At 39.2% G+C, this 11592-nt stretch overlaps 1 protein-coding gene across 1 annotated transcript in view; it reads left to right on the top strand.

Annotated features, from left to right (window-relative positions):
• The first annotated feature begins 763 nt into the window (after positions 1 to 763).
• The window catches only part of LOC124605435 (4-hydroxybutyrate coenzyme A transferase), a 137343-nt gene continuing 126514 nt past the window's right edge, over positions 764 to 11592 (top strand). The window contains exon 1 of the mRNA XM_047137101.1: positions 764 to 1076. Coding sequence (XP_046993057.1) covers positions 896 to 1076 — 181 coding nt within the window. The 5' untranslated portion in view covers positions 764 to 895. The remainder of the gene's footprint in view (positions 1077 to 11592) is intronic.

Raw genomic sequence — 11592 nt, 5'->3', positions numbered from 1 at the left:
CCAATAGGTGAATGGCCACTGTAATATTGGAAAAGTCCTTCAATTAATGACTTCTCATTTCAGTAGATGTAGATAAGGTATGGTAGTGTACTTTGAGTACAATGTAAAAGCAGTCATTTCCGTTTACACATCTTGTAGAATTCGCATTGATTCAGTTTAATAGAACAATTTAGATGAATTGTGGAACAAACTTAAAATAGTGGTGACTGTTCTTTTTTAGTGTCCATGTGTGTCTTTATAATGAAACTATAAATGCTACAAGTTTAGTTAATGGTATATATAAGTTCAATAATTTTTCGTATTGCTCTAGAACTGCAACAGAATGAACATCATGAACTTGAAGAATGTCTGGACTATAGCTTTCGAAACACTGACAAATTATCAGTTCAAAACTTCCAGTTGTTTTATTTCTTAAATGTAAAGACGTCGAGAAATAAGTTTCTAAGCCTGTGATGACTTCATCGTACAAGGCGTCGAAACTTAGCTATAAAATACGAAGATATTATTCTGCTAGCCATATCTGCTTTCTCTTTCTTTTGTGATTCTTTTCGACATGGTAGTGTCGACGAGATTTATTTTGCTTGCGCTCTGTTGGATAAGTGCTACCAGGAGTCTTATCGTTTCATGTTGGTACTCTATGTCTTTTCCCACTATTTGGATAAAACTAACGCCGGTGGTAGTGAGTTTGATTATATCTTCGATATAACCACATCGAAAATCGATAGTTGCATCGATAGTACGCATCGATTGCTGCTGACATCACTGGCAATGAAGTAGTTGACGTAACGTAAAGGGGCTAAGCTGAGTTTGCGTGGTTGTGTCAGCTCGACAGGCGGGTGATAACTGAAAACTTTGTTACTGTTTTTGTTTTTTAAGCTTTTTTTCTGAAGTGCAAATGGCGGCTGTTGTGCAAAGAGTGTCGGCATTATTTTGTGGACAATTGAACAGAGGAGCTGTTGTTACCTCGCGAATAAATCCACGATCATTCTATACGTACAGCCCCGAACCCTCACAACCTCTTCAACGCGATCCGAAATGGTGTTCTCCCGAGGAAGCTGTGCAGTGCATCAAATCTTGTAAGTTCTCTTGCAGTTTTACAAAAGTTTCTTCTTTTGTTTTTTGCTTGCTGATAGTAACTTTATTAGTAGTGTATCGTTTTTACTTATTATTCCCTCCAGTTGTGTGTTTAACTTTTGGAATATATACTTCGTGATTTTGTTGCTCATGCTATTTTCTAAAACGAGGAGGAAAAAACGCAAGAGCAGTTGTAGCGGTCGTAGTGGTAATATAACCTCCTTTTATCATTGATTTGTCTCGAAAAAAAAAAAAATAGAAAAATGGTGAATTCTGTTTTCAGATCGAAGCCCTTAGTTGTTTGATGGGTCTCTGGGTATTATGTTTATGACGATAGTATGTAAAAGTACTGACTACTTATGTGCCTTAGTTGTTAACCTAAAAGTTGTCATTTTCAAATGACTGTTTCAGATGTAGACGGTTTTGTTGACATTGCCCATTCAGTTACAGAAATATCAGTGCGATGCCTATTTTGAGACCAGTTCATGTCACTTGGCGCTAATAACATAACATAACCTAACCTCTACAGAGATGAAGAAATGTGGCTTCTGTTGACGTAATTAGTTCAGACATTTTGTGTGCGTGCAGTGGAAAGAGCTGCATATTTGCCTATTGCGTCAGAGCCGGCTGTTGATAAACAATTGTGAGGACAATCGTCAGCTGTCTGGCAAAGAATTGTTACACACATATAGCGATTTAACAAAACCATGCACTGTACAACATGGAGGATTAGTGATACACAAACCAGTGTTTGACTGTACACCCTCCATCAGCCACTACTTTTTGCTACGAGAATTCAGAAACATCTGCTTTTGGATCTCCGAATATGTTGTTGTTTCGATAATTACTTTATATATAGTCATTGTTTAAAGGAGGCTTGAGAGAATTAATTAAAAAACTTTCGACATTTCTCCGCATCGCATCTTTATCATTTTTATACAGGTATTTTCCGTCACGACTGAGGCATTGGCGAGGCATAGATATAGCACTGTCATTGAGCAGTTTGGCATCAGGGCAGCGCTGCTTGAAAAACTCAGAAAAATTAAGGTTATTCCTGAAGACCGGCTACAATATTTCCGTTCTCTTGTAACACTTATTTCGCCGCTGATATTCTGTTATTTGACCACTACTGCCTTCCTGTTGTTGGTTTCTGTTACGTACAGTTTGTCAGATCAACAAAACGGTAGTGATAATTTTTGCGTCTCATCGTCACTCGGGGGCAACTCCTTGGCGCAGGCATAACCGTTATGTATTTGCCACTACGCAGTTCCCTTGTGCTTCATCCTAAGGTCTTCTGTATTTTCGAAGAAGCTTTAATGCATTGGTACATTTAATAACTAAAATCATTTCCGTGCTGCCAAGTAGAGATAGGTTCGTGTGCTATCCCTAATATCGTTTCTTTTATATTTACGCAAAATGTCTTGACGATTTGTCTCCACGTCAACGGTTTCATTAACTGGTGTTTTCCCTGTTACGTAGCTTTACCAAATGAGAATATGCTTCAGTTAATGAGTACTGCTCTGAAGTCTGGGGCCCGTTACTAAGAAAGGTTAATTTTATGAGATCCATAGAAGAGCAGTGCATTTCATCACTATTAATACGATTAAAATTACTTGGCAGTTGACACTTTAGCTGCTGGAACTGGTCTCCTCCAATCAAAGCGCCCTTCACGCTCGAACCGTTTGCCGTTGCCAAACTGTTCACTTCCAGTTCCTTGTCCGGCTTTCGTTCTTGACGTGTTTGGATCCGACCCTTTTATTTTGTAGTTTAAAACACGCCTAAAAAACAAAAGACGCTAACAAAAGTACACGTTTGCACTAACCAAACAGTACTGGATCCTCCCACACAAGAATCGATTCAGCATCACATATTGTTATCACAGAGACTTAAATTAGATAAGCTTCACTTGACATTGCGAATTGTTGAAGCTGCAATTCATCGTTGCTACTGGTTACCAGAGTCATTAATATAACGTACAATTGCAGTGGAGTGACGTGGCGCATGGTTAGCACATAAACCTGACGGTTTCGAATCGTATCAAATACAGCTAAATTTTTCTTATTTCCAAATCTGATAATATATTTTCAGTTAATGGATTCGCATTTTTTATTTCGAATACTTTGCCAATTTTCGTCATATCGATTTAATTTCCCCTTATTTTTCTTCCTATTATTTTTTCTTCGTCTGGTATCTGCCTATGGCGCTTACAAGCTTCAACCAAGTGCCAAACACTTGATAACGCGGCAGCTAAGCTGAGGATAGTTTCAGGTAACCCTGAGCGAGTGTAGCCATGGACGATAAATAGTTTGGACAAGAAGAGAATAGAAGCTTTTGAAATGTGGTGCTACAGAAGAATCCTGAAGATTAGATGGGTAGATCACGTAACTAATTTGGAGGTGTTGAATAGAATTGGGGAGAAGAGGAGTTTGTGGCACAACCTTGACTAGAAGAAGGGACCGGTTGATAGGACATGTTCTGAGGCATCAAGGGATCTCAAATTTAGCATTGGAGGGCAGGTTGGTAAAAATCGTAGAGGGAGACAAAGAGATAAATACACTAAGCAGATTCAAAAGGATGTAGGTTGCAATAGGTACTGGGAGATGAAGAAGCTTGCTCAGGATAGAGTAGCATGGAGAGCTGCATCAAACCAGTCTCAGGACTGAAGACAACAACATGAGCGAGAAATTAATTCGCTTTCAGAGCTGAAACCGATGTTTTTCTGCGTTTTTTCTGAGTTTGTTCGTAGAGATTAGCTTTAATCGCCGTGAACAAACCGATCGTGATTTTATATCTACGGCAGATTGTTGACCGCCGTTTTCACAGGTACATTGCACATCACGAGGTTGTGATTAGGATAGGGCTAAGACATTAGTTTAAATTCAGGGCTACGAAACTCGTTGCCTGCCGCAATGTAGTCATGTGCCACTTAAAATCGCTGCCGACAGTGCTCCTTGCAATTCCGTCGTACGTCGCGGCGACCGCTCTCAACATTGCTCCGCGTTACACAAACAGCATTTCTGAAGTGACCCACCGTGTTAGTGCGTCTCCTATAACAGAGTGGTAGCCTGCAGTCTATGTGGCAACACTACAGCGGCAAGTGATGCACGTCAACTGTCAAGTAGTTATAATCGGACTGTAGGTTTTGTAGTAAGCGCGCAGACGTCGCAGGTTTGCTCATAAAACTTCAGTGGTAGGCGCTGTCTCGGGTATTTTTGTAAGACTCCAGTGGTAGACGGTAAAAGAGTTGCCCATAGCGGTTTCAGATTCAAATGAATTTGTCTGTGAGGTATCATTAATTTAAGAAGTATACCTTACAAACATTTTGTTTAATTTAGTTGTAAAACTTACAAGTTTGCCTTATAATTTAATTGCAGGTTTATTCGATAAATTTCTAGAGCGTTAATTAGAAGAGTTAGAGTACTACTTCCGCCTACAAATCTTCCGAAAACACTGACGGCAAAATTAGCGCTCAATTGATATTCTAGCTGAGTAGGTAGTTCTTCCTGCAGACCATTCGCGAATGGAACTCTTCCAGAATTCGGGTTTACACTCGTTTACAACTAAATCTTTACCTGCCATCTGTAAAAACTGAATGAATTCCTAGACATTTAAGAGTTTGGATATGCTGAAAAGCAATACTGCCGTATCCAATAGGATGCGGAACCATTCAAGTAATTGTAATCCTTAGACAGTTTAGTTACAGTGGTTCTCAAACTTTCTGAGCTATTGCCGCAAATAATTGTGGGCGCGCTGTATACACATCGCTGAAGAATATTTTGCAATGGTCAATATAGAAAATAAATACTGTGATAAAGTAACAATTTAGTCATTTTATTTTGAATTGCGCATCCAGACTACAGAATATACAACTTGTATTAATAAAAAAATACATTATCACAATATGAACAAATAATTTTTGTATAACAAATGTGAGAGTCATGAAGCACGATTGGTCACCCAAATGCGACGGCAGAGTGCCCTGTTGCCTTACCCTGGCAAGACGAAAGGCGAGAGAAACTATTAAGTGAAACGTATTGAAATAAAGTAATGCAGTAAAACTAACGATTACTTCAAATTATAGAGAAAAGCAGTAATGCAATTCAAATGAAACGTCGTATCTTACATCCACTCTTTCAAGTGTTTATGAGAAACATGAGCCTGATGTGTTCTCGCGATTTCTTCAATGTTTGGAGATATATTGCAAAGACCTTTTCCTCGTCAATACATTGAAGAGTTCCTCTCGTTTTACATTTAATTGTGGCGAGGACAGAAAATCCTAATTCACATAAATATGACACAGAAAATTGAACTAAGACGTTCAAAGCCGTTTTATATGTCGGTACTTATTCTTCTTTTATAGAAATCGAAAAAGCTTCGAGAGACAGTTCGTTATGCTTAATCACCAGTCCATAATGGCAGATGCTGCTGGCAGTTTTTCTTCTGTTGATGTTAATCCAAAATCAAATCCAGTCGTACTGTTCAGTGTCGAGGGATGGAAAATATGAACTCAGTTTATTTTCTAAACTTATTGAAGGATCTACTTCTGTTGGAAGTATTTCATTCATGCACGTGCTCCTAATCAACGGGAACATTTCCAAATTACCGTGAACAGCGTTTCTTTTCCATATTTGTAGCTCTCTGTGAAACGCTTCAATTTTGTCGGTGGATGTGAGGATATGTTCTTTTTTCCCTTGCATGCTAGTGTTCAAAATATTGAATTGCTGAAATATATCGGCCAAATACTGCAATCTGGCAATCCAAAATTCACTCTGAATAGGTTGCAAAAACGTAAATGATTTATTTCTTCGAAAAACAAGAGAAGTTGTTGTGGCTCATGCACACTGGTAAGTACTTTCTCCCTCGATAACCACCTGATTCCTGTGTGTAAAAGCAACCATCTGTGTTCTGACTCACTATCGATACAAAGTTTTTCGAATAAACGGTTTTTGACAGGTTTTGTTTTAATAAATTTTACCATCTGAACAACCTGCTCTAAGAATTCTCTCAATTTTTCTCCCAATCTTTTCGCTATTAAGGCCTCCCTATGCAGACAACAGTGAGTTACGATAACATCCTCAATTTTATTTATTTACTTTTTTACAAAAGAAATAAGGCACTTCACACAGCCGACCGTTGAAAGGACACTATCTGTACAAATTACTACACACGACTTCCAAGTGGCAGCCACTTATTAAAATAATCGTTTAAAATGTTGAAAATGTCGTCACCTTCAGTAGACACTCTTAATTATTTGCAAAAAGAAACTGATATACTATTTGATTTTAATTAATGAAACGGAAATATCCTAAGGGCTGCGATTGATTGCTAATATCTGTTGATTCATCAGCATGCAATGCAAAGTTTGAGTGCTAGAGTTTATTGCTGCACACATTTTCTCAATATCAGTCGACATTTCATATTGTATCATTCGACAAAGGAATCTTATTTTCGTAGTTGCTTGATTTCCTAGCATCGTCTTGACCATTTTTTTGCAAGCAGGCAAAGTAAGTGACTGACCTAGAACATTGAGCCCTCATACTCTTTGCTGTTAGTTCAGAGACTTGGTAGGAAGCGATCAGAGCTTTATCAAAAACAAACCTTACACATTTAAAAGAATTTGCTACAATCGCTTGAAATAGCTTACAGGTGTATCTTGAAATGTGAATGCATTTTTTTTAAAATGTTCGTTCAGTTTACTTGGAAGAAGAGATTCATTTGCCATTTTATACGCACATACTAAGCATAGTGGGAAAGGACAATCTTCACTCCCAGCCAAAGTGAAACCAGAGCTTAAGTAGCTTTCATTGTACTTCCGAGTAGGCCGCTGTTTTGCTTTTTTTACTTGCACTTAGCGTTTGTTCACTTCCAGCATCTGATTCTTCGACAGCATGCTTGTTTTTAAGAAATCTATCCATTTTTATTAGATTGTATTTTGCATATAAGTTTCACTTCTACCTCGTTGTAAAAATAAGCAGTATGCTGTACACGTCACATAAGACCCACGTACGCTAACAACGCCTTAAGCTGTCACCTGAAAGCTCTGCTACAGCGTCAAGCACACATCAATGGAAACGCGTTTTCCTTCTGGGCCTGGATTCTCGTGCCTCCAGCTGCTGCCAGCGATAGTTAAAAGTTCGGTAACTGCTCTTTTAGAAGTAGCAAGGCTTCATGAACAATGACGATCCTTCATGAACAATGACCATCATGTTCGCATGCGCTGCTCATCTGTAGCAAAAAAACATGAAATGAAATTCTTTTAGTCACGGCACCTTGAGGTCAAACAATAAACAGCTGTCATAGATAACTTCCTCTCCCAGTTCCTCTTTTCAATAATGTTTTATTGACTACAGAAAACTATGCATTTTCAATAAAATATTATTAAAATGTGACTGGTTGCGGATGTTGTTTATAATTTTTTGATACACTGTCGCGGTACCTAAATAAATCATAATGGCCAATAATAATAATAATATAATAATAATAATAATAATAATAATATACTATCCACTTCCTGCATGCTGTTGCAACGCCACTCGGAGGTAGGTGGAATAGGTTCGCAATCATTGGGAACGACATGGAAACCTTCCGAATTCTATGACCAAGTTGTGATCACATGCATAGCGCACAAGGCTCATTTTCAGCATGGCGACCACCATAAAAGTAAAACTTCAATAAGCAAATCAGCTGCGAAACAATAGCACGACACGATCAGATAATATCCGTAGGAGTTTTCGTCGGAAAAATCCGTCAGTCGTCAAATATTTTTTTTCGTCATTTTCTCCTGATTCTGAACGTTTGGATCTGACCAGAAATCCATTAACGCTTGGCAACCCTTTGGATTAACTCAATGTTTATTTACAAACTTTAAGAGCGACACAAGTGTCGTAGCGTTTGGTTACGGAAAGAAGGCACGGAACGAGGCGTGCGAAAATAATTAGCACGGCACCTACGATGGTGCGAAGGGAGGATGGTTAGGAAAATTTCACGCGCCTGGTGCCGACCAGCGACTAAGATAGTTATATTTTACACACAGAAGTGAAAAGGATTCACTAAAGGCACATCGTTTCAATCAAAAACTGTGAAATTGAGGTAAGGCTGTTGTAATGCAGTTCTAGTGCAAGGAGTTGAAGAAAATGGCATTTGAGGTATTTATTAATTATGAATGACCTGAAGCATTATGTTGTAAGAAACTTGCACTCCATGGTTGCAGTCTTGGACTGCAAGGTTTTTTTTTTTTTTTTGTAACTTATCAAATGAATTACTTTGTTGACCACACCAGACTTTACCATGCATTAAGTACTACATTTATAAATACAGTTAGGCCTACATTCATTATAAAATGAATTAATCACTCCCACCCCTGCATATTGTTATGATTGTAGCAATGTGACAATTATCTAACCATTCTGTTTCTCCAGGCCGCAACTGCCATCAGAAAAATTTTTCTCGCCCTACTGCGAATTATACTTTCCCTAGAATTCGTTACACTGCTCGGTGGTGTAAGGGATGACCTCGATGGGCCAGCAATAGCTTTATCATCACTCATTATTTTGAAATACCTTTGCCCAGTTCCCAAACAGCAGCAACTGTTAGATAGCTAAGATTAGCAGCAGTGGAAGAGAGAAGACAGTCGGCATGAAACGTTTCGAATACTGTCGACACTACAAGGAGAAAAAACCACCTTGTTTCCTTAACCAAACTGAACTATTCGACAAAACTTACGGACTCCTTCCGTATTATACCTGTCGTGAAATGGATAAAATTTATTAGCTGTAAGTTTTTTATTTGGCCATATGTCTTTCTGAAATATAACAGGGCGCACCCGCAAATGCTCTAGGGCGCACACTTTGAAAACTACTGGTTTAGTAGTAAGATCCTAACAGTGCAGTAAGGAAAAAATATCGTCCTTCCATTTATTCAAGGGCAAAACTTACAACGTTAGAGTGGCTCATTTTCTTGCATGTTTGATTTTACTTTATGCTATCCTGTAGATCGTTTCCTTGCGTGAAAGAATTGCGCAATTGGGATCCTTAGGAAAGGGGGACGCTGTGCACCTAGACCAGTAGATTTGGAAGAAAAAGAGACAAGTCACTTGTTAAATCTCATTTACTTTTTATCTCAGAAAATACTACACGGCGTGTAGCTGATTAACGAGTTACTTTGAAGCTAATTATCGAATTTGTTGCGTTTACTTTAATACTGTAAATCAGAGCATAACACTTCTACGTACATTGTTTGTGAGGCAAGATATGACGAGAAAAAATATTTTTTCAAATCCTAATTCTTTGATTATATCTCTTCATGTGCTACAGCGAAACTCGTATAAAACTTCAAGCACATATTGTTTCTTGCTCTCGTTTTGCGTTTACGATTTGTTGTAATACTCCACGAGCTGGCGCCTCCTGCAGATCTCAGTTTGTGGTTAGATATAGAGCGTTGATGAAATTTTCATGCTGTTGCGAAGGATCTGCCGTTAGGGATTTGTCACTCAAAACAAATTTGCTAAACAGTAGCCCTGTATTATCATAAACAATTTTTTCAGTCCCATTATTATTCGATCAGTTCCTGTTTGAACCTTTCCGATGGGTAATTCCATGTCCAGTGGCCTAAATTTAGACAAGCTTCCCACTCCACTATCTCCAATTTCAATGAAATTTTTACAGTAAGCCTATGTACATATAGACCTTACATGAAGCACTGCCAAATTACAGCTTCATAAGTGGTATGGTGGGGCCACTAGCCACCTTTTCGTAGAGGCTCTTTTTTTTTACATTGCGACTGAAATGAATAATGATAAACTTTGTTTTACCATTGTTCAGGATCTAAGAGACATGCCATGCTGAAACTTATTGATCCTGTTCAACTTTTGGGTACAATAGCGTAGTTGTAGTACAAAAGGTCAAACTATGGTAAATTCATCATAATGTGCTATCAAAGTATCTCCTAAATCTTGTCGTACCAAATTTTGCCTATACTTTATTGCCTTGTATTTACTGAAAGAGTAACTTTCTGAAGCTAATACTTTAGTTATCTGTAGCCTGCCAGCATGTCAAAGCTCTGCAAGTAGCACCCAGATTGCCCTAATAATAACTGAGTTATCGAAGTTCAAAGTGTGCTAAAAAAATTAATCAGTCAATTTTGGCTCACTTTCAAAAGGTTTTATTTCAAAAGGGATCACTCAAATTTGATTTTTCTCGGCACCATTGAAAAGAGCTCACAGGTGTGATGTGAACCCATGTCCACCGCCTATAAAGTGCATCACATTTTACATTTTTGGAATATGCCTTTCTGATTCGTGGCAGACCCAAAATGTGGCAACTGTGGTCACTCCATCAAAGGTAGTCATTTTAAGCATCCGTGTGTGTGTGTGTGTGTGTGTGTGTGTGTGTGTGTGTGTGTGTTGACTACTGTACGGATCACCATCCTCGTCATTCGCCAGTTTGCCCAGTTATTGAGAAAGAACAGAATCAAATCTATTGAGGACCTGTCGTGTACTGAGGTACGGGAGAAATATGAACACCTACATCCTTTGAAAATGGCGATCAATTACGCTAAAATTACTACCAACAAATCAGATCTATCACCAACCACCTTTTCTGTGGTTCCTGCAGAATCTTACTTTAGGTGGTTCCCGCAGAATCTTACTTTAGGAACCATTTCCCTTATCTGGCCGGAGGAGGATTCTTCTTTGGTGTCTACCAGTGGCAGGACTCTCTGTATCCCTCTTCCTGCCAACCCTTGGATCGGAGGCCCATCGCCATGGCCTATGGCTCTCAGGGCTGTCTGCTCTTAATCTGTCCCCATGCTCAATGTGGATAGTTCTTTGAATGAACCTTGTCCACCAAAGGTTACAAAGGACAACAAGAAGAATAATTGGGCCAAGGCTCCTCCAGTACCCATTGAGTTGTCAGATCCTCCCAAGCAATCAGATTCTGAGCCATGTTTGTGGCTCTGGTTCCATCCCCACTTTTGGCAGGCAACGTAACTGGTCCTCCTGCCCACTTCACACCTAACATGGCTACCAGTCACATGATGATTCAGTGGAAATATAATGGGTTCTGCTATCACCTACTGGAGCTGCAATACCGTATTTGTTCTCTTAAGAAACACTTTTCACTGATGATCACTCTCCAAAGCCCTGTGGTTATCGTATGCTCTGTCTGAACTGTGCTTGTCCTAAGATGTCACCTGGAGGGGTTTGTACTTCGGTTCTTACAGATGTCGTCAGTGAATAAATTCCCCATTGTATTTCATTAGAGGCAGTAGTGGTGCAGGTGCAAACGACCTCAGCAGTTACCATTTGCAGCGCCTACCTACCTCCAGACAGAGTGAAGTGGCACAGTGTTTATCACACTGGACTCGCATTCGGGAGGATGAAAGTTCAAACCCACGTCTGGTCATCCTAATCTAGGTTTTCTGTGATCATCGTAAATCGCTTCAGCCAAATGCTGGGATGGTTCCTTTGAATGGCGTGGCCGATTTCCTTCCCCAACCTTCCCTAATCCAATGGGTCTGATG

The sequence above is a fragment of the Schistocerca americana genome, chromosome 3 (assembly GCF_021461395.2).
Source record: "Schistocerca americana isolate TAMUIC-IGC-003095 chromosome 3, iqSchAmer2.1, whole genome shotgun sequence".
Classification (NCBI taxonomy): Eukaryota; Metazoa; Arthropoda; class Insecta; order Orthoptera; family Acrididae; genus Schistocerca; species Schistocerca americana.
The sequence above is the reverse complement of the archived record's forward strand: the minus strand, read 5'-3'. Positions and strand labels throughout refer to the sequence as shown.